General features: G+C 46.1%; 1 protein-coding gene across 2 annotated transcripts in view; it reads left to right on the forward strand.

Annotated features, from left to right (window-relative positions):
- LOC126481084 (uncharacterized) overlaps positions 1–23259 on the forward strand; it is a 319354-nt gene that overhangs the window by 294142 nt on the left and 1953 nt on the right. For both annotated transcript variants that reach the window (XM_050104582.1, XM_050104583.1), the window contains one exon: positions 2306–2502. In XM_050104582.1, the coding sequence (XP_049960539.1) occupies positions 2306–2502 (197 nt within the window). The remainder of the gene's footprint in view (positions 1–2305; positions 2503–23259) is intronic.

Below are 23259 nucleotides of genomic sequence, written 5' to 3' on the forward strand. Positions count from 1 at the left end.
GATTCGTGCCGGGGACCAGGCGCTCCTTCCCGTCCGTAAAGCCGTGCATTAGACCGCACGGCCAACCGGGCGGGCTAAAAAAAAAATAAGTTAGACAAGTTGTAATTTTGTAGCAAAGTATGAAAGCTAGTTGCGTTAGTTGATACCTTGTGACATAGTGAGAATTCAGGATCCAACTTGGCTCATGCAGCACGTGATAGCTTACAAAGCCTTGTATTACAATCCTGAGCAATTTCAGTCGATATGCACAGTGCAATGACACAACTGAATATACACTCCTGGAAATGGAAAAAAGAACACATTGACACCGGTGTGTCAGACCCACCATACTTGCTCCGGACACTGCGAGAGGGCTGTACAAGCAATGTTCACACGCACGGCACAGCGGACACACCAGGAACCGCGGTGTTGGCCGTCGAATGGCGCTAGCTGCGCAGCATTTGTGCACCGCCGCCGTCAGTGTCAGCCAGTTTGCCGTGGCATACGGAGCTCCATCGCAGTCTTTAACACTGGTAGCATGCCGCGACAGCGTGGACGTGAACCGTATGTGCAGTTGACGGACTCTGAGCGAGGGCGTATAGTGGGCATGCGGGAGGCCGGGTGGACGTACCGCCGAATTGCTCAACACGTGGGGCGTGAGGTCTCCACAGTACATCGATGTTGTCGCCAGTGGTCGGCGGAAGGTGCACGTGCCCGTCGACCTGGGACCGGACCGCAGCGACGCACGGATGCACGCCAAGACCGTGGGATCCTACGCAGTGCCGTAGGGGACCGCACCGCCACTTCCCAGCAAATTAGGGACACTGTTGCTCCTGGGGTATCGGCGAGGACCATTCGCAACCGTCTCCATGAAGCTGGGCTACGGTCCCGCACACCGTTAGGCCGTCTTCCGCTCACGCCCCAACATCGTGCAGCCCGCCCCCAGTGGTGTCGCGACAGGCGTGAATGGAGGGACGAATGGAGACGTGTCGTCTTCAGCGATGAGAGTCGCTTCTGCCTTGGTGCCAATGATGGTCGTATGCGTGTTTGGCGCCGTGCAGGTGAGCGCCACAATCAGGACTGCATACGACCGAGGCACACAGGGCCAACACCCGGCATCATGGTGTGGGGAGCGATCTCCTACACTGGCCGTACACCACTGGTGATCGTCGAGGGGACACTGAATAGTGCACGGTACATCCAAACCGTCATAGAACCCATCGTTCTACCATTCCTAGACCGGCAAGGGAACTTGCTGTTCCAACAGGACAATGCACGTCCGCATGTATCCCGTGCCACCCAACGTGCTCTAGAAGGTGTAAGTCAACTACCCTGGCCAGCAAGATCTCCGGATCTGTCCCCCATTGAGCATGTTTGGGACTGGATGAAGCGTCGTCTCACGCGGTCTGCACGTCCAGCGCGAACGCTGGTCCAACTGAGGCGCCAGGTGGAAATGGCATGGCAAGCCGTTCCACAGGACTACATCCAGCATCTCTACGATCGTCTCCATGGGAGAATAGCAGCCTGCATTGCTGTGAAAGGTGGATATACACTGTACTAGTGCCGACATTGTGCATGCTCTGTTGCCTGTGTCAATGTGCCTGTGGTTCTGTCAGTGTGATCATGTGATGTATCTGACCCCAGGAATGTGTCAATAAAGTTTCCCCTTCCTGGGACAATGAATTCACGGTGTTCTTATTTCAATTTCCAGGAGTGTATGTGACATCTGTACTTTCGGACTCGTCAGGCCCCATTTTGATCCTGCAGCCACTATGAATCAAGACACAAAGTAATTAAAGACATTAGCTGCCAGTGAGCTTTGATTTATATCCACGGGGCAAGTTGAAAATTTGTGCCAGGCTGAGATTCGAACCCGGGTCTGCGGCTTACTAGGCAGATGCATTGACCGCTAGGGCTTCCAGACACAGTGGCCACCACAGTCGCGTGGACTACCCTTGCAAGCCTCCCATCAGACCCAAATTCTCTCTGCCCGAAGGAACAGACACCACATACACAACTAAGTTGATGAAGGCCAGTGATCCCTCCAGTGCAGATGCGCACCAAGCACCAACTCTTGCGGGAATCGGCGAGATGCCGCGAGTAACGAGGCTCATGAGCAGGGGCACTGCATCAGTAGTATGAGGTGTAAGTTGAGAATTTGGATCTAGCGGTCAGCACATCTGCCTAGTAAACAGGAGATCTGAATTCGAATACCGGTTCTGCACAAATTTTCAGTGTGCACTATTACGAGCGAATGTCTTTAATTCTTTTGAATCTTGATTCTCCGGAATGTCTCTGAACTGACTTGGGTGGCGACCTGTTGCAGGTGTGCCTGATCGACTTCCAGATAGCGCGGTACGCGTCGCCCGCGCTGGACATCAGCAACCTGCTGTACGTGTGCACCACGCCAGAGATGCGCGCGCAGCACGGCCGCCAACTGCTGCGCGACTACCACAGCTCGCTGGTCGACACGCTGCGGGGGCTCGGCTGCGAACAGCCCTCCGCTGAAGAACTCTGGGACATGTGAGTCACCCGTCTGGGACACACTCACCTCCCTCCACTATTTAAACAAATATTTTGAGTTTAGATTAACCAGAGCGGAGATATGAAACCACGGGAACAACTAAAATAGCGCATCACTTCACTGCAATTTTCATTTATTGTAACACTTGATAGCAGACCAAGAAAATGCCACACTTGACAGATAATAGCACTAGAAAAATAATAAACATCTGATTCAGTTTTCTGCACTTTGGTTAAAGTTCAACAGGGGAAAACACTAGTTCTCCCATAAATACAGGGCTATTACAAATGATTGAGGCGACTACATAAATTCACTGTAGCTCCATTCATTGACATATGGTCACGACACACTACAGATACGTAGAAAAACTCATAAAGTTTTGTTCGGCAGAAGCCGCACTTTAGGTTTCTGACGCCAGATCGTTCGAGAGCGTAGTGAGACAAAATGGCGACAGGAGCCGAGAAAGCGTATGTCGTGCTTGAAATGCACTCACATCAGTCAGTCATAACAGTGCAACGTCACTTCAGGACGAAGTTCAACAAAGATCCACCAACTGCTAACTCCATTCGTTGATGGTATGCGCAGTTTAAAGCTTCTGGATGCCTCTGTAAGGGGAAATCCACGGGTCGGCCTGCAGTGAGCGAAGAAACGGTTGAACGCGTGCGGGCAAGTTTCACGCGTAGCCCGCGGAAGTCGACAAATAAAGCAAGCAGGGAGCTAAACGTACCACAGCCGACGGTTTGGAAAATCTTACGGAAAAGGCTAAAGCAGAAGCCTTACCGTTTACAATTGCTACAAGCCCTGACACCCGATGACAAAGTCAAACGCTTTGAATTTTCCGCGCGGTTTCAACAGCTCATGGAAGAGGATGCGTTCAGTGCGAAACTTGTTTTCAGTGATGAAGCAACGTTTTTTCTTAATGGTGAAGTGAACAGACACAATGTGCGAATCTGGGCGGTAGAGAATCCTCACGTATTTGTGCACCAAATTCGCAATTCACCAAAAGTTAACGTGTTTTGTGCAATCTCACTGTTTAAAGTTTACGGCCCCTTTTTCTTCTGCGAAAAAAACGTCACAGGATACGTGTATCTGGACATGCTGGAAAATTGGCTCATGCCACAACTGGAGACTGACAGCGCCGACTTCATCTTTCAACAGGATGGTGCTCCACCGCACTTCCATCATGATGTTCGGCATTTCTTAAACAGGAGATTGGAAAACCGATGGATCGGTCGTGGTGGAGATCATGATCAGCAATTCATGTCATGGCCTCCACGCTCTCCCGACTTAACCCCATGCGATTTCTTTCTGTGGGGTTATGTGAAAGATTCAGTGTTTAAACCTCCTCTACCAAGAAACGTGCCAGAACAGCGAGCTCGCATCAACGATGCTTTCGAACTCATTGATGGGGACACGCTGCGCCGAGTGTGGGAGGGACTTGATTATCGCACGATCCTCAAAGTCCTCCATAAACAAATTGGCCACAATAGGTGACAACGGGCTTCCCATTGCAACTCCATCAGTCTGTTCGTAGTACTGACCATTGAATAAAAAGTAAGTGGAAGTCAGCACATGTCGAAACAAATTTGTTAACTCGACACCAAACTTAATCTCAATTAGCTGCAACGAATCAGAGAGAGGAACGCGAGTGAAAAGAGAAACCACATCAAAACTGACTAAAATATCAGAGTCATTCAAACGCAATCCCTGCAATCGACGTAAGAAATCTGCAGAATTCTTAATGTGGTTTTCACACCTACCTACTAGTGGGCTCAACAAACTAGCAAGATGTTTAGCTACACGATATGTCGGAGCACCAATATTAGAAACAATAGGCCTCAACGGGACAGCCTCTTTATGGACCTTAGAGAGGCCATATAATCTAGGTGGTACAGCACAGTAAGAATTAAGACTCTTGATAGTCTCTTGTGACAAAGAACTTTTCTTCAGGAGGTTATTTGTCTTTCTCTCAACACTCTTAATAGGGTCAGCACCGATTTTGCGATACGCCGAATCAGAAAGTAGACACTGCATCTTTTGAATGTAATCGTGCTTGTTCAACAAAACGGTGGCGTTTCCTTGTCCGCAGGTAAAATAACAACATCAGGATCCATTCTAAGTGAACGTAAAGCAGCCGCCTCAGCTGCTGTAATGTTACACTTGGGTGGACGGGCCCCGGTCAACACACGACAAGCTTCCCTCCTAACCTCTTCCGCAGCCTCGGAAGGTAGTTTATAAACAGCCTGTTCGATATAACTAATAAAATCAACGACTGGCAAACTCTTAGGCGTCGGTGCGAAGTTCAAACCTTTCCCCAGCACAGGCAAAGCTGCGTCGTCAAACGTTTTCTCCGTGAGATTGATCACAGAACGTCGAGAATTAGAATTAGACACTGAGCCAAGGAAACGTTCAAACTTCGCCGAATGACGAGCAGTTACAGATTGAAATTCCCAGTCCGACTGCGACCAAGAGGCGCCATCCACCCAATCCCAAGAAAATTCAGAGACATTTGACGCCATCATTAAATGAAGCTGAAATAATTCCTTAGAAACAAAATCTAATTGACGGCGAGTATAGTGGATCCTTTCACGAACAAGAGCTAAACCAGCACGTTGCTTGATGCGATTGGCGGCAGAAGAATTAATATGATGCACAACCTTAGCAAACGTTGGAACCACACTTTGATTTCGACACTTCAGTAAAAACGATAATGCACATTCCAACCTTACTCTACTGCTGCAAAGTTTTTCCAGTCTCCGCAGGTTCAAATGGCTCTGAGCACTATGGGACTTAACTGCTGTGGTCATCAGTCCCCTAGAACTTAGAACTACTTAAACCTAACTAACCTAAGGACATCACACACATCCATCCCCGAGGCAGGATTCGAACCTGCGACCGTAGCAGTCGCGCGGTTCCGGACTGAGCGCCTAGAACCGCGACACCACCGCGGCCGGCGTCTCCGCAGGCAACTATACATTTCCTCCCCGTAGAGGAGGAGACCTTAACTTTTCCCGGCGAATTGACTGTTCAAATAACTTACGGGTTTGCTGCCGGGTGACGTCGTCGAACACCGCCGATATTTCGACAGGAGCACACCCTGCCATTCTCAACTCACAAATGCAAGGAAGAAGGAATGTGCAACCAAATTTAATACCTCGGTTCACAGATGAGAAACAAGGAAGACACCACACACAGAACAAGTGTCAACACAAACAAAGATAACCAACATCAGAAATATCGATAGTTACTATTAATCAACAGGTGAGGTAGCACTAATTCTGTCCCTCTGTTCTTTGATGAGAGACAGAGCCGGATTCCAAGCAGCACTTAAACAACATGCTTATAGATAGACTAGAGCAAAGGAATAAATAACACATGCACGGCTTCTGACAGCCGACAAACTGTGTTGGGCTATTGAGCAGTGATTAACTGAAAATAGCCACAAATTGCGCTAACCAGTTTAGCGGCGTATCTAAAGACAAGCATCGAGGAAGGACCCTGGTCAGAAGGTAATCAAAACTAGCAGGATTCCCTTACACGGCAGACGTGCCAGCACATCCGTTCATACCCCAGGATCAACTAGCGCAACATAAATCATTGACACACTTCAGATAATATTTTAAAACAATATACTTAAATACCTTTGTTTACCACAAGCCTTTATTAGTTAACAGGTTAGGCTCTGTTAGTGAAGCCACGCAAATGAGGTAGCAAGTAAAGATCTACAATTCTACTTTGCCATTTAACACGCGTCGTGACGGGGAACAAGAAGAATCTAGCTAATTAATTGAAAGCCACTACGTCGATCCAGTATTTGATGATGCGCTCAAAATCAGCAGACAAAGATGAGAGTCAAGTTTACACTCGCAAACAGCACACGCAGGACACGAGCATAAGGTGAACATTAAATAAACTACTCCTTGTTCAGTCATTTACATACTGACGGAACAAATCATCTTCACCGAATTACCGTAGACGCCGGAATGCACAGTTGCTTGCAAATAACTCAAAATAATGGTCAAAACGTCTTACTTTAATCACAAGCTGCGACATTGTCGCAAATAAAACGGTGACCCGTATATGGAATAAGTTTCCTTTACTTTACGTCTATTGTCACAAACTTTTTGTCAACAGATTACCGGTTTCGGTCTATAATGACCATCATCAGATCTGTTTCATAAAAATAAAGTCCTAATGTACTGCAGCCTTAGTGGCACCGTCAAATGTTAAATGCAGAATCAGCACAAGCATCGTCAAATATATGTAAATAACATCATATGCACGAGTCATGTTGTCAGTAGCACTACTGTTTAAAACAAGCCATTAGGACTTTGTTTTTATGAAACAGTTCTGATAATGGTCATTATAGACCGAAACCGGCAATCTGTTAAGAAAAAGTTTGTGACCATAGACGTAAAGTAAAGGAAACTCATTGTCATACTTTAAGTCCGACGACACCCGTAGGATAGGAGTTTCAATGGACGATCAGCCCTCAACCCCTTGGATCCACCTGCGACGAAGACAGTAACATTGGCTGCTATCACGGCATTAACGATGCATCACACCTGACACGAGTCACGACAAACATCAACAAAACAGCGTGGCCTCCTAAACAGTAACATTGGCTGCTATCACGGCCTTAACGATGCATCACACCTGACACGATTCACGCCAAACATCAACAAAACAGCGTGGCCTCCTGTACGCTCCCAGACCCCCGCAATTAGAGTTCCTCCTCCAGACCAACGCTCTCTCGCAAACACGGCAAAGCCCCTGTGGCTATGATAAGGCAACAACAGAGCGCGAAGCGGGAATTTCAAAACGAACGCGCTACAGACAAGGAGGACACGCAGAGAACCAACCGTGACATTTCGTCACGGTTCATGTCTAACTGGCGCACCAAAGTAATTGTTCCTTCACGCTCAGCTGTGGGGTTGGCGTAGTGGAGGCGGTCAACACTAGCGTCACTAAATCAGATGCTACTTGGTTGATGTGAAGCCTTGTTTATACCAATGGCAATCATTAAAATAAAGGCATTTTTCGTTGTGACTGGATCTTCTCATGAAATTTCAATCACTAACTTTCTCCTCAGAGTGTGAAAATACTTTGTTGACGCCCACTCACGTGGGAAGGAATGATCATCCAACAAAATAAAAGAAGTCAGAACTCCAACAGAAAGATTTACGTGTTCTGTTATTCCGCACGCCGCTCGAGAGTGGAACGGTAGAGAAATAACTTGAAGGCGGTTTCATGAACCCTTTGCCAAGCATTTAATTGTGAACTTCAGATTAATAATGTAGATGTAGAGCGAACAGAACCGAATGGGCATCAGAGAACGAGAATTCTCTCTGGACGTAAAAAAAATCGCAACACCAAAAATAATTAATTTAGAATCAATTTTCGCGAAAACATTTGTCTAGGTAACAAATTTACGTGATAACATTGCAATTCTGAAATGCTGGTACATTAATTAGTGGCGTAACCAACGGAATGTTGAATTCAAGCATGCGTGCATACATTCAGTTATAAGAATTGCTGATGTCAGTTTGTGGGATGAAGTTCCATACCTGTTGCAATTGGCCGGTCTATATAGGGACGGTTAATGCTATCTGTGGAAGCTGCTGGAGTTGTGTCCCATATAGGCTCGACTGGAGACAGATATGGTGATGGAGCAGACCAAAGCAACATGTCGATACTCTGTAGAGCATGTTGAGTACAACATGGTATTTGGGCGGGCGTTATCCCGTTAGAGCAAATCCCCTGAAATGCTACTCACGATTGGCAGCACAACAGGTCGAGCGACCTGAATGACGCACAAATTTGCTGTCAGGATGCGTGAGTTCACCACATGAGTGCTCCTGCTGTCATACGAAATCACACCCCAGACCATAACTCCAGTGTGTAGCTCCAGTGTGTGCAGCATGCAGACAGGTTGGTTGCAGACCTCAATCAACACAGGGCCATCACTGCACCGACGAGGAACCAGCTTTCATCATAAAACACTACAAACCTCCATCTTGCCCGCCAATGAGCTCACGCTTGACACCATTGAAGATGCAAATGACAATGGTTTGGTGTCAGTGGAATGCACGTTAAGTGTGTCTGGCTCGGAGATATCCTGTGGTGCCATCTGCTACTACTGCAGATCCCGTACCATGCGCCAGAGCCATAAGCCGAACACGAGGGTCTTCCCTCACAGTGGTGCCTCGTGGCATTCTGGAGCCCAGTCTTCCTGCGACGGTACTCTCTCGTGACCACCGCTGCCAGCAATCATGTACATTCGTGCCAAGTTTTCCTGCAATATCGCCGAAGTAACATCCAGCTTCTCGTAGCCCTATTACACAACATCGTTCAAACTCGGTTAAGTGTTAATAACTGCGTCTTTGTCGCCTTAAAGGCGTTCTTGATTAACTTCCAATCTGAAACGTAACTGCCGGCCGCGGCGGTCTCGCGGTTCTGGCGCTGCAGTCCGGAACCGCGGGACTGCTACGGTCGCAGGTTCGAATCCTGCTTCGGGCATGGGTGTGTGTGCTGTCCTTAGGTTAGTTAGGTTTAAGTAGTTCTAAGTTCTAGGGGACTTATGACCTAAGATGTTGAGTCCCATAGTGCTCAGAGCCATTTGAACCATTTTTTTGAAACGTAACTAGTGCTCACAACCGTTACAGAGTACATTTAAAGCAAATCTGATTTTCATGCTCATAGAGGCACTACTGTTGCCACTGTTATGCGACTGGCACGAAATCTGAATAGACATCATCTCTCAGATGTACAAACACACCTAACAAGTTTCGTTCGTACACTCCTGGAAATTGAAATAAGAACACCGTGAATTCATTGTCCCAGGAAGGGGAAACTTTATTGACACATTCCTGGGGTCAGATACATCACATGATCACACTGACAGAACCACAGGCACATAGACACAGGCAACAGAGCATGCACAATGTCGGCACTAGTACAGTGTATATCCACCTTTCGCAGTAATGCAGGCTGCTATTCTCCCATGGAGACGATCGTAGAGATGCTGGATGTAGTCCTGTGGAACAGCTTGCCATGCCATTTCCACCTGGCGCCTCAGTTGGACCAGCGTTCGTGCTGGACGTGCAGACCGCGTGAGACGACGCTTCATCCAGTCCCAAACATGCTCAATGGGGGACAGATCCGGAGATCTTGCTGGCCAGGGTAGTTGACTTACACCTTCTAGAGCACGTTGGGTGGCACGGGATACATGCGGACGTGCATTGTCCTGTTGGAACAGCAATTTCCCTTGCCGGTCTAGGAATGGTAGAACGATGGGTTCGATGACGGTTTGGATGTACCGTGCACTATTCAGTGTCCCCTCGACGATCACCAGTGGTGTACGGCCAGTGTAGGAGATCGCTCCCCACACCATGATGCCGGCTGTTGGCCCTGTGTGCCTCGGTCGTATGCAGTCCTGATTGTGGCGCTCACCTGCACGGCGCCAAACACGCATACGACCATCATTGGCACCAAGGCAGAAGCGACTCTCATCGCTGAAGACGACACGTCTCCATTCGTCCCTCCATTCACGCCTGTCGCGACACCACTGGAGGCGGGCTGCACGATGTTGGGGCGTGAGCGGAAGACGGCCTAACGGTGTGCGGGACCGTAGCCCAGCTTCATGGAGACGGTTGCGAATGGTCCTCGCCGATACCCCAGGAGCAACAGTGTCCCTAATTTGCTGGGAAGTGGCGGTGCGGTCCCCTACGGCACTGCGTAGGATCCTACGGTCTTGGCGTGCATCCGTGCGTCGCTGCGGTCCGGTCCCAGGTCGACGGGCACGTGCACCTTCCGCCGACCACTGGCGACAACATCGATGTACTGTGGAGACCTCACGCCTCACGTGTTGAGCAATTCGGCGGTACGTCCACCCGGCCTCCCGCATGCCCACTATACGCCCTCTCTCAAAGTCCGTCAACTGCACATACGGTTCACGTCCACGCTGTCGCGGCATGCTACCAGTGTTAAAGACTGCGATGGAGCTCCGTATGCCACGGCAAACTGGCTGACACTGACGGCGGCGGTGCACAAATGCTGCGCAGCTAGCGCCATTCGACGGCCAACACCGCGGTTCCTGGTGTGTCCGCTGTGCCGTGCGTGTGATCATTGCTTGTACAGCCCTCTCGCAGTGTCCGGAGCAAGTATGGTGGGTCTGACACACCGGTGTCAATGTGTTCTTTTTTCCATTTCCAGGAGTGTATATGTCGAAAAACTCATTATTGGTGTTGCGAACTTTTTTCCGTCAGTGTACATTCGGTCATACTCGATTCGCTTTCGCTATTGTTCGGTCTGTTCCGCTGGTTGTTGGTCTTTTAGCGAGCCATCAAAGAAAGTTCGTCCCCTCTCTGATTAGGCGCTAGCAGTAAAGAAAGCTTTCGCCTGCTATCTTGTCCACTTTTGTTGTTATTGACATGTGCTGGTTGAGCGATGGAGTAGGCTGAAGAGAATATCACGTTGCTGGTAGAAGAATGTACACTGCCAGGAAAAAAATTCAACTCCTTCAAGAACAAGATCATTTTAGTGACAAATTAGGTCACAAGTAGTTCATCATTGTAGGAGTATATGGTAAATCTACACATGTCACAGTAAAAGGTACAAAAAGAGTCGCATCAGTACACACTCTACCTCCTCTGGCGGAAACGCAGACACATGCGCTGAAGAACCAAAACAACTGGTACACCTTTCTAATGTCGTCTACGCCCCGCGAGCAAGCAGAAGTGCCGCAGCACGACTTGGCGTGGACTCGACTAATGTCTGAAGTAGTGCTGAACGGAATTGACACCATGAAACCTGCACGGCTGTCCATAAATCCGTAAGAGTACGAGGTGGTGGAGATCTCTTCTGAACAGCACCTTGCAAGGCATCCCTGATTCGCTCAATAATGTTCATGTCTGGGGAGTTTGAAAGCAAGCAGAATCGTTTAAACTAAGAAAAGTGTTCCTGGAGCCACTCTGCACCAATTCTGGGTGTGTGGGTTGTCGAATTGTCCTGCTGGAATTGCCCAAGTCCAACGGAATGCACAATGGACATGAATGGCTGCAGATGATCAGACAGGATGCTGACGTACGTGTCACCTGTCAGAATCACATCTAGACGTATCAGGGGTTCTATATCACAAGTGCACACACCCCACACTACAGAGCCTCCACCAGCTTGGGCAGTTCCCTGCTAACATGCAGGGTTCATGGATTCATGAGGTTTTCTCCATACCCGTACATGTCGATCCGCTCGGTACAATTTGAAACGAGACTCGTCCCACCAGGTGACATGTTTTCAGTCATCAACAGTGCAATGTCGGTGTTGACGAGCCCAGGCAAGGAGTAAAGCTTTCTGTCGTGTAGTCATCAAGTGTACACGAGTTAGCCTTCGGCTGCGAAAGCCCATATCGATGAAGTTTCGCCGAATGGTTCGCGTGCTGACACTTGTTGATGGCCCAGCGCTGAAATCTGCAGCAGTTTGCGGAAAGGTTGCACTTCTATCACGTTAAACGACTCTCTTCAGTCGTCTTTGGCCCCGTTCTTGCAGGATCTTTTACGGGCCGCAGCGATGTCGGAGATTTGACGTTGTACTGTCATCCTGATATTCACAGTACACTCGTGAAATGGTCGGACAGGAAAATCCCCATTTCATCGCTATTCGGAGATGGTGTGTCCCATCGCTCGTGCGCTGACAACAACACCACGTTAAAACACATTTTAATCTTGATAACTGCCATTGTAGCGACAGTAACCGATCAACAACTGCGTCAGACACTTGTTGTCTCATATAGGCGATGCCGACCGCAGCGCCATATTCTGCCGGTTTACATATCTCTGTATTTAAATATATGTCTATATGTCTATAACAGTTTCTTTGGAGCTTCAGTGTATTCTCGCATGCAAACTATCATAAGGGTGCCTAATGGCATACTGCTATAAATTTTCCCACGTGTCTTGCGCCATTTGTTGCAGTTCGGTAATGGTTCTTGCGGGCCCTGGAGACCGAGTAACTTCGCACTTCATCATGTCCCGTAAGTGATCAAGTGGCGAGAGATCTGTTGATCCTTCAGGCAAGGGTATGTTGTTACACTCGAAGGAGAGGACGTTTCGCGGCAGCAGCTGTTCAAATGGTTCAAATGGCTCTGAGCACTATGGGACTTAACATCTGTGGTCATCAGTCCCCTAGAACTTAGAACTACTTTAACCTACCTAACCTAAGAACGCCACACACATCCATGCACGAGGCAGGATTCGAACCTGCGACCGTAGCAGTCGCGCGGTTCCGGACTGAGCGCCTAGAACCGCTAGACCACCGCGGCCGGCGGCAGCATCTGTACGTGGAGGTGCACTGTCCTGCTGAAATAGCACATCACATTCGTGAGGATATGAAATGGCAGTAGCATTGCGATAACAGCCTGTGCAACGTAGCGGGCAATGGTTACTTTACCCTGCAGAATCATCAAGTGGGACCGAGAGTTGTAACTGATGGCTCCCCACACCATGGTGCCTGGGATGGGACCTGTGTATCGTATGCGAATGCACCCCGGAATAGGCAGCTCACCACTTCTACCCCATACACGTGTGCGCCCATGAGTCACATACAGACAGAACCTAGTCTCAAAACTGAAGACAGTCCAGTCTCCAGTTAACTCTTTCACGACACTAGAGTAGCCATGGTCGGCGGTGTCGTCGTGTCAGTTGTACCGTGGCTAGAAGCACTCATTATCTTAATCCTGTTGTAAGGAGATGGTTGATAATGGTTCCTGATGCAACATGAGCTTCAGCATGTGCCCGGATTTCGTCCCGTGATGATATTCGCTCGACCACCGCTGCTCGTCCAATGCTTGCAGAGTCAAGACAGAGGGTGCAAAGACAGGAGCGCGATCATAATCGCCGGTGAGTTAAAAAATGAATCACAAACGCTGCAGTCCCTCAGTGTGCACTTATTATACTCTCGTGCAGCTGAACACAGTCCTTGACGGTGTTGCATTTTTTTTCCGTCAGTGTAGATACTATACGCGCTTCTGTGATCCAAGATATACACAGCACAAATGTCGAAGGAAAGGAAACGTGATTGGTAGAAAATTGCCGAAGCACTCAAAAGTCCAGCTGGAGATGTGAGAAGGACGAAAAATTCATGAGGTGGCTCTGAGCACTATGCGACTTAACTTCTGAGGTCATCAGTCGCCTAGAACTTAGAACTAAGTAAACCTAACTAACCTAAGGACATCACGCACATCCATGCCCGAGGCAGGATTCGAACCTGCGACCGCAACGATCGCTCGGTTGCAGACTGTAGCGCCTAGAACCGCACGGCCACACGGCCGGCAAATTCATGAGATGCTTACATCAGCAGGGAAATGAGTAAATAAGCTCAAGCTATGTATTTCTTTTTATTCAAAACGAACGTAGCAATACATTTCATTGAAAGTAAACAAATGCTCTCTAAAGTATCGATTAAGACGATTAATATTAAAAGTACAAGAAAGAATTGAACATTCTCGTTGCTTACGTTCATGATATTCTGAAGTTAAGTGGCTCATGTACCACTATGAGATTAGAGATTTTTGATCATGAAAATGGTTTATCCGGAATCACGCTATCTGCCCTCTAAAAAATAATATAGGAGATTTTATCAAGTAGCCTACGTGTCAGGTCGTAGTATATTTCACATTTCATTAGTCGTATGTTACTGACATTATCTTCCTTACACAAAGTTTAATAAAATCCTTGAAGTGCTTCGTATGTGTCACTGCGGACAACAGCAACTGTCTCAGATATAGCAGCTAATGGAATGTGAAACAATCACTAACGTAACGCAGTGGCTAGCACACTGGACTCGCATTCGAGAGGACGACGGTTCAATCCCGTGTCCGGCCATGTTGATTTAGGTTTTCCGTGATTTCCCAAAATCGCTCCAGGCAAATGCCGGGATGGTTCCTTCAAAATGGCACGGCCACCTTCCTTTCCTAATCCGATAAGACCGATGGTCTCGCTGTCTGGTCTCCTCCCGCAAAGCAACCCAACCCCACTAACGTAATTGCCTACAGCTGCAAATAACCAGAGAGTAATATATGCTAGTCTTTCTTCGGGTTCCGTTGGTCGTCGATAATTGGTATTCTGCTTTTAAATTTCCTCTCCAATCACACATTTCACGCTTACATACAAATTCATACATTTAAATTCCTCTTTTACTATGCAGTTTTGCATTCTTCATCAAAAACAATGCTCTCGCCATGCAAAATAAGTCTCTTTCAATATCAAAGTTCTGCATCGTGGCTGGAACTACCGGTTATTAGCGGCAAAGAGTAATAACACAGAGTTCATAGACTTTGCTCGTTATCTCGTGTTATCTTCTGTTCCCTTTACAGTAAACAGTTGTACACAGACACGAGCGAATGGTAGTGCACACTGGGCAACTGTCGGCGAAAGCTTGTTCGCTTGTGTTCGTCTCCATTTGCTTCGGTGGAAACTGGACTTAGGAAAGACACTTCCTGGGCAGTTCTCGTACTGTTGTGACCGGAACACCCGTGCATCAACATTAGGCGTGCCTGCAGCCAAAACCTACCTGCTGTAATTTTAACGCTGAAAACTGATCTGACTGTCTGTATGGCGTTTTGCCGGCCGCTGTGACCGAGCGATTCTAGGCGCTTCAATCTGGAACCGCGCCACCGCTACGGTCGCAGGTTCGAATCCTGCCTCGAACATGGATGTGCGTGATGTCCTTAGGTTAGTTAGGTTTAAGTAGTTGTAAGCTCTAGGGGACTGATGACCTCAGATGTTAACTCCCATAGTGCTCAGAGCCATTTGAACCATTTTTTTGTATGGCGTTTGGTGAGGACAGGGCTGACTACTTTAACTTATGCTTCACCGAAATGAGGAGGCTCTGTTTGAATGCCTTACCTCACCATTTCTAAGCATTGCTGATTTCTACATTATAAGTTCGCACGAGTGGATGCTAATAACGACGTGCCCTCGGCAGGGTCATACAAAGGCCTGTTCCATAACAAACATTTGAAAAATACAATTCAGAAAATCTTTTGGTGAATGAAATACCGACTTCCTAAACCTGATCACAAATCAAATGCAGCATGTAAACAGAATTCAATCTGACCTACGTTAAACGCAGCTTTCGTATATCACTCTATTATTCATTCGATAACAGTGCATAAGGAGTCTGACTGTTCCAACATGGCACGTGAAGCTTGTAGTTTTAGAAAAACATTACCTTGAGTTCCGTAGTAGACGCATGAAGAAGAGGTGTTTGTAGCTCTGATTATAACTTCACCAATACAAATCAATACCTGCTTTCATACATAGCTGTTTCTCCTTCTCAGTATAATCCAATGCATCTACGCTCATTAGCACACCACATCACACACAGGTAAATGCACACTTTCATTCAAGAACGATCTAGAATAGAAGAGACATGGAGAAGAATGGTTTGTCCCTGTTCAAAACTCGAAAGCCATGTGCAGCCTCTCGGCGTCATCAGTTCTCATTGGCTGAGGCCGCTTTCGTCTCAGATCTTAGGTGGAGAAACCAGGGTAGCAGATGCAGCAGTGAATGTATGGATATCGATCACTCCATGCAGATACAGGATGTCCAGGGAAGGGGTCCCTGATTTCATAATTAAATATCTCCAAAATTAAGATCGATACAAAAGTTCATCACTCGGCATTATATTGTGAATAGCTCTGAGGTCATCAGTGTCTACTGAAACCATCCCACTACGCTAAACACGCTTGAATCGGTGATCTGTGTGGCGCAAATTGGTTCAAATTGCTCTGAGCACTATGTGACTTAACTTCTTAGGTCATCAGTCCCCTAGACTTAGAATTACTTAAACCTAACTAACCTAAGGACATCACACACATCCATGCCCGAGGCAGGATTCGAACCTGCGGCCGTAGCGGTCGCGCGGTTCCAGACTGAAGCGCCTAGAACCGGTCGGCCACCGCGACCGGCCCCTTTTTTCACCTTCGTGTTTCCCAGAAGGATGTGGGACTTTCTTACTAAACGTATAGAAATAATTTCTGTAGTATTTGATGTTAGGTAAATGTAAATGTGGGAGTAGCATGTAGACAAAGGAGGAAATGTGCATTTTAGTAGAGCTAACTTAGGAATTTTAAGCACCTGCATTTTCATGAACAAGCTGTTTGGGAGCCAAATAAAACTATCAGCTGCGACTGGAGAGTACAGAATGCGCAAAATCACGTTAACCAGATGGTGCCGTATTCCGACGGTGCTTTGTCTCGTGACGTTCGGTTTCCCATTCGTGTCCATGTCAACGTCAACGTTAGCTGCCTCGCCACGGTGCCAACGCGACACGGAGCTAACCAGTTCCAGTCCTGGTGGTGGAAAAAATATTTATCGTCAGCATTTGATCGGCAAGGTGGCAGCGCAAAGGTCCTATTCTCCAGGCTTCGAGCAGACGCCCTGGGTTAAATTCCATATCTTTCCACATCGTCCCAAGGAGAAGGGAATGTTAGGCTATCGACGGAAGTTCATCCGTCGGATGGGGACGTTAACTTAGGCGACCCCCTTGGTGCTATTCGCCATTTGCGAGAAGCAAGGTATGGGCCGTCGTTTGATTTCACTTTCACCCTTTTCACATCATCATAAAACGCAAACGTGGCCCTACACTACACCCGTTACAGTCATTAACAGTCAGCAGATACACTTAAGACACAATTGCCACACACCGAGAGAAAAGGATTCCGTGTATGTGGAAGAAGAAAACCCTTTCCAACTATGTCTTGACTATCCATTGTGGTGGGTGGCGAGAACGCACTGGCAATAAAATGGTCTCTAGCTGCAATGTTGGCTTTGTAACCTATCCATTACATGATCGATCTCCACCCGTGCACACATCCTAACAGTATTTCTTGTAAATTATATGTAACAAGTTGTCAAGCCTGCCGATCGTACAATCAAGTCAGACTGTGCATGAAATTAGGATAACTCATACCCAGGATCAAATATTAAGTCAATGCTATTTTCCATCTTTGGAATGTTTATGTCATTACGCATTTCTGCTAACCAGTTTACAGTTGAATTATAACGAATTATAGTCGGTGTGTGTAAGCGCTTTCTACAGCAAATAAACAATTACGGTGTTGACAACAAACCTCTATGCCGACCACAAGTTAATACTAGTCTGGGAGGTTACTGGGATACAGTACCATTTTATGCCCCATCGACTACATAGTCAGAGGGTGAAAGTAGGTGAATGTTCACTCGCAAGAACGTCTTATGATAAAGCACGAATCGCTAAAATCCCTTGAACTGCCTTGCTCGACACCTGGTGCAATCAACCAAGTTCACAGAAAAAATATTAACGCAACAGTATTTTCCAGCTTACGTGTTCACACTGGACTCGCATTCGGGAGGACGACGGTTCAATCCCGCGTCCGGCCATCCTGACTTAGGTTTTCCGTGATTTCCCTAAATCGCTCCAGGCAAATGCCGAGATGGTTCCTTCGAAAGGGTACGGCCGACTTCCTTCCCTAGTCCGATGAGACCGATGACCTCGCTGTTTGGTGTCTTCCCCCAAACAACCCAAACCCAAGCTTACGTGTTAAACAACATAATGTTCTGATCTTACAACTGGTAGGCTTGACAACCCGCAACTTGTACCTTATGAGAAGTGATGTTGTGTTGTATACGCATTAATCTAGTAATTATTATTCCATCTTTGACGTTCTCACTGTTACATACTTCTTAGCAGGGGGCACAGAATAGTATTTTACTGTGTCTCGGTGTTCTTCTGGAACAATGTTCATCACATTGACCGTAATTGTTTTCAGTTGCATAACAGATTTACGTGCTCACTGATGATATTTCCATTGTAAATGTCACTTAACTTTAAACGAAAAGCTGATTGGGAACATTATGTTGTTTAATGTATAACGTAGAAAATACTACTGCATTAATTACTTCCAATGACTATGAATCGCTACGGTCGCCGGTTCGAATCCTGCCTCGGGCATGGATGTGTGTGATGTCCTTAGGTTAGTTAGGTTTAAGTAGTTCTAAGTTCTAGGGGGCTGATGACCTCAGATGTTAAGTCCCATAGTGCTCAGAGCCAACAATTTTTTGACTATGAATAATTATACAATGGATCAAAATAACAGACTAATGTGGTAATTTAACTACTTCTGTTTTATTGTAAGACGTTCTTTGGTGTGAACATTCACCTACGTTCACGCTCTGACTATGTAGCTGATGGGGCATAAAATAGTTCTTTATTATATCTCGGTGTCCTTTCAGATTAATATTTACTATAGAGGTATGTTGTTAACACCATAAATTTTTACTGCTTTTAGAAAGTGGTTACAGACTCCCACTATAACCGGTTTTGATTCAGCTGTAAATGGGTTACCAACAATGTGTAATGGCATTAATATTCCAAAGGTATAAAATATTATTGATTTAATACTTGAGCTTCGCTGTAAGTTATTGTAATTTTATATATAGTCTGACTTGAGCACAGGAACTTTGACCCGACCTTATGACTGAAGGATTTGACAACTTGTTACATATAATTTACGAAAACTGCTGTTACGCAGTATACACACTGATGTAATTTTTGAAAAATTTTGCTCTATGCTCAGGTGCATCTGAGAATTGGACGGGGTTCCCCAAATCTATTATGTAATACAACTGATATGAAACCAATTAAGCAGGCAGAGACCATTTTCTAGGTGGCAGAACCTATCCATCAATGTCTCCCAGCTATCCCTCAGGGTCACCCAGCCGAGAATTCCATGCGACTCTTTTCCCTTCCCAAACTCCTACTTTAAATCTACTGGTAGCCTGTTATAGACGAATGCACCAGAATATACAACACCATTCTGTACGCCGGACAGGAATACACAGACTACATTGAAATAATTTTTACTTCTAGTACTATGGTGGGGAATTTCACAGTTCATCCTAAATTCAATATGCTATTAACCACAAACAACATTAGATAGATTGCAGGGACAGACTTCATTAAGATATTTTGTTGTCAACACCACACAACAGTCCAACTCCATCTTTCTTTAAAATAAACTTCTTCATTATCTCAGCTGCATTGCACTAGAAAATCCTTTTCCGTTTTTCGTTGTTTTCTGTGTTCATGATTTTACCAAGTTTGCCCTCGCGTAGTTTAACTGTCAAGTGAGCGTTATACCCAAAATACGGAAACGGCGTAATTGTTCAGCGACATAAAAGCCCTGTTTCTAGAACACTTTCGAAATTTCACCAAAATTAACATCGAAATTTTCGTGTAGTTGTATGTGCCCGTTCTCCTATACATTTTGGGCGCGCAATTGTTTAGTTTTACGGATATTGCTCACTGAGACGGCGAACAACCTCTTCGGAAGTCTCCAAATTAATTTACTTAAATGGCGCTGGCACGGAGCGGCCTCTTTTTCCATGCGGCGTGACAAGAAAATTAATTACGGCGCTACAAAGAAGCAATTAAATGTTTCCCCAAGACTTTAACTGCACAAAATGGCGCCTCCTTCAGAGGCGGCTGGGCTGTTGCTAATGTTCCATTATGTCTCACGGCTTGGCATTTTGGTAAATAACTGTAAAGTCGTGTAGCTCCTTTTGATAAAAGTTTTCTGGAACGAAGAACAGGTGGTTAGTAAGCAAACACAACTGTGGTACCTTCTGTCATTAACAATAACTTTCTTTATTTATGCACTTATTCATCTACATAAATAATAATGGCAATTACAGTAATGAATACATGCTACTACAGTAAAATTAGTCTTACTATCAATGTGTTAAATTTTTTTGATAATATGAGATTCCTGTCGAAAAGGAATGCATGTCTCGGGTGCAGCAGGAGAATTCATTTGATCCAGGACAGAGGAAGAAGCAAATGGAGTAGAATCAGAACTGAGATAGAAGAAGAAAAACTAAACAGATATCGATATGGATGAGTAAAGGTGGGTTAATGTTAATGTTGTTGGAGAGATGAATGACAGCTGAGGTATGCTGAGAGTGAAGCTACGTCAGTGATAGCAAGTAAAGAATTGCTCAGAGTGGTTTTGGTTTTCTCCTTCGCAGTTTCTTTCAGAGTCGTACATCTGCGACGCAGAAGTATATGAAGAAATATTTAGCGCTATGTATAGGTACAACCAACATGTGGGACTTACCACATCTTCTAACACAGTGGAATAATGATACATAACTGATTTTGAGGAGGGTTGTTGAGGATATCAGTGGCTAATATACCAATGAAGGGAACTGTGTGAAAATCATGTAGTCTATATGGTCATATACATCCGTACGTATCTTACGCAAACATTCATTGTTAGGCCAAATATCTCGAGGGTCACTGACATAAGCACCTCCCGAGCTTTCTCGGTACATTTGTACTGTTTTTATTACGATATTTGGCCACGTTGGCTATACTTGTACATTGCGCATTAGTAAGAAAAAAACTGCGGGGTACATTAGCATAATCACTAATGTATCACCAGAACACGACACAGTTTATATCGCTCAGTCTTCTTGCGACGATACATAGGCTGCAACCGTTGATTCCCCTCACTCCAGCACGTTTTATCTGGAAGTGTTAATTACACAGGTAGGAAGATACGTTTCGAATGACGCATCACAAACTCAAAAAATCGCTAGTGTATATTCTGAAACTCCGTCAATTAAAACAACCAGATGCACTTCAGATTTGATAATTTTGTGTGGCCAAAATTAATTCTTGATTGTTCATTATCATGTAATTAAGTTCAGTATACTTTTGCGACCTAGAACTGAAATAAAGTTTGTAACTGGGGTCATACCGTCGGTAAAAACGTTTATACATAATAAGCACAGTTCATTTTACTAATATCACTGAAGTTCTTCAGTGACACAGTCACAAATAACAACTGACGACGAGTCAGCAAGCGATAATGGAAGAGATCGCTGTGTTACGAAGAAATCTACGGATACCAGTCACTGAATGCTAGCCCCTATTTTGACTGGAGCGGAGGTGGGACTCTTCGTACACGTCGGTCAGGGTGCCTGAAGATGGCGTAATGTAGCGCTGAAACTGGTTGCTCAAATACTCTGAAGAGCCCGAGAAACTAGTACACCTGCCTATATAGCGTAGGGCCCCCGCGAGTACGCAGAAGTGGCGCAACACTATGTTGGATGGACTCGACTGAAGTCTGAAGTAGTGCTGGAGGGAACTGACACCATGAATCCTGCTGGGCTCTCCATAAACCCGTACGTGTACGACGGGGTGGAGATCTCTTCTGAACAGCACGTTGCAAGGCATCCCAGATATGCTCAATAATGTTCATGTTTTTGGGAGTTTGGTGGCCATCGGAAGAGTGTTCCTAGAGCAATTCTGGACGTGTGGGAAGCCGCAGTGCCCTGCTGGAATTTCCCAAGTCCGTCGGAATACACAATCGACATCACTGGATGTAGGTGATCAGACAGGATGCTTAGGTACGTGTCACCTGTCAGAGCCGTATCTCGACGTATCATGGATCACATATCACTCCAACTGCACACGCCTCACATCATTACAAAGCCTCCACCAGCCTGAACCGTCCCCTGCTGACATCCAGGTCCATGGACTCATGGAGTTGTCTCCATACCTCTACTCGTCCATTCGCCCGATCAAATTTGAAATGAGACCCGTTCGACCATGCAACATGCCTGCAATCATCATAGTAAAGTATTTCACTAAGACTAAAAATTTTTCTGTGTAAATCTGGATGTCATGATTATTTATTTTATTATACTGATTTTTTGTTTACTTAATTATTTAATATAAATAATTTTGTTGATTTTTGTCTTAGTGTATTTTATAGAATCGATTTTTAAACACAGTCCAGTGTCAGTGTTGACAGGCCGAGGCGAGGCGTAAGGCTTTGTGTCGTGCAGCCATCAAGGGTACACGAGTGGGCCTTCGGCTCCGAAAGCCCGTATCGATTATGTTTCGTTGAATGGTTCGCACGTAGACACTACTTGATGGCCCAGCATTGAAATCTGCAGCAAAAGGGTTGCACTTTTGTCACGTTAAATGATTCTCTTCAGTCGTTGTTGGTCCCGTTCGTGCAGGATCTTTTTGCAGCCACAGCGATGTCGGAGATTCGATGTTTCACCGGATTCCTGATATTCACGGTACACTAGTGAAATGGTCGTACGGGAAAACCCCCACTTCATTGCTACCTCGGAGATGATGTGTCCCATCGCTCGTGCGCCGACTAAAACATCACGTTCAAACTCACCTACATCTTGATAACCTGCCAGTGTAGCAGCAGTAACCGATCTAACAACAGCGCCAGGCACTTGTTGTCTTACGTAGGCGTTGCCGACCCCATCACCGTATTCTGCTGTTTACTTATATCTGTATCGCATATCATGTCATTTCTGGAAACCCAGAATCTACTCTGTAGGAATCAACATGGATTCCGGAAACAGCGATCGTGTAAGACCCAACTCGCTTTATTTGTTCATGAGACCCAGAAAATATTAGATACAGGCTCCCATGTAGATGCCATTTTCCTTTACTTCCGGAAGGCGTTCTATACAGTTCCGCACTGTCGCCTGATAAACAAAGTAAGAGCCTACGGAATATCAGACTAGCTGTGTGGATAGGTTGAAGAGTTTTTAGCAAACAGAACACAGCATGTTGTTCTCAATGGAGAGACGTCTACAGACGTTAAAGTAACATCTGGCGTGCCACAGGGGAGCGTTATGGGACCATTGCTTTTCACAATATATATAAATGACCTAGTAGATAGT

This window comes from Schistocerca serialis, chromosome 5 (genome assembly GCF_023864345.2).
Source record: "Schistocerca serialis cubense isolate TAMUIC-IGC-003099 chromosome 5, iqSchSeri2.2, whole genome shotgun sequence".
NCBI classification, from domain to species: Eukaryota; Metazoa; Arthropoda; class Insecta; order Orthoptera; family Acrididae; genus Schistocerca; species Schistocerca serialis.